Genomic DNA, 643 nt, shown 5'->3' with positions numbered 1-643 from the left:
ACGAGCCGGGTGCGCAGGGAGGGACGGGCGGGCCGAGGGGGCGGGGCCAGGCCCGGCCACCTGACGCAGGCCCCCGCCCCCGCCGCCCGGAAGCCCTTACTGTCCCCGGCTTGCGACCCCGCAGCGGAGGGCACAGGAGGGTGAGCGCCGGTCCCCGTTGCGTCCCACTCCTGCCTGAGAGAGCTCAGGGAGCGGCCGGGGCCAGACTATCGACGTGAGCTAATCTAGGCTTAAGGCTGCTCCGAGAGGGAGCGACAGGATCCACTGGTTCTGGCGGCGGGTCTCACATCGGGGTCAGCTGCGCATAGGGACCCTTCTTACCACACGTCAGGACGCGGTTCTGTCGGGTGACTGGATCAGAAAAGGAAAGGATAGAGTGTTTCCTCCAAACGCGCAGACGCGCCCCCTCCTGCTCCATGCAGGGCCGAAGTCCCCACCTCCGTAGCCAGCCTGGACCCCAGCCCTGCGCGGTGCCTCTTGCGTCCCAGATCGGTAACAAGGCTAGAGGAGGAAAGCCGAGGCCGAGATAGCTGGGCCTCGAACTCTCTGCTTTCTCAGCGCCTCCCACCAAGCCAGAGCCAGCCACAGGTTTAGGAGGGGAGGCCCCAAGCAGCCTTTGTGTCCGGTGTCCGAAGGCCTCTTC

At 66.9% G+C, this 643-nt stretch overlaps 1 protein-coding gene across 14 annotated transcripts in view; it reads right to left on the bottom strand.

Moving 5' to 3' along the window:
- Ccdc136 (coiled-coil domain containing 136) overlaps positions 1-643 on the bottom strand; it is a 28335-nt gene extending 27692 nt beyond the window's left edge. For 3 of the 14 annotated variants that reach the window (XM_048786082.1, XM_048786087.1, XM_048786084.1), the window contains exon 1: positions 322-637. In XM_048786082.1, the coding sequence (XP_048642039.1) occupies positions 322-418 (97 nt within the window). In that variant the 5' untranslated portion in view covers positions 419-637. Of the gene's footprint in view, positions 1-321 lie in introns of all 14 variants that reach the window. The other 11 variants (XM_048786086.1, XM_048786085.1, XM_048786088.1 and 8 more) reach the window with 8 other exon arrangements.

Source organism: Marmota marmota, unplaced genomic scaffold (assembly GCF_001458135.2).
Source record: "Marmota marmota marmota unplaced genomic scaffold, marMar, whole genome shotgun sequence".
NCBI classification, from domain to species: Eukaryota; Metazoa; Chordata; class Mammalia; order Rodentia; family Sciuridae; genus Marmota; species Marmota marmota.
The sequence above is the reverse complement of the archived record's forward strand: the minus strand, read 5'-3'. Positions and strand labels throughout refer to the sequence as shown.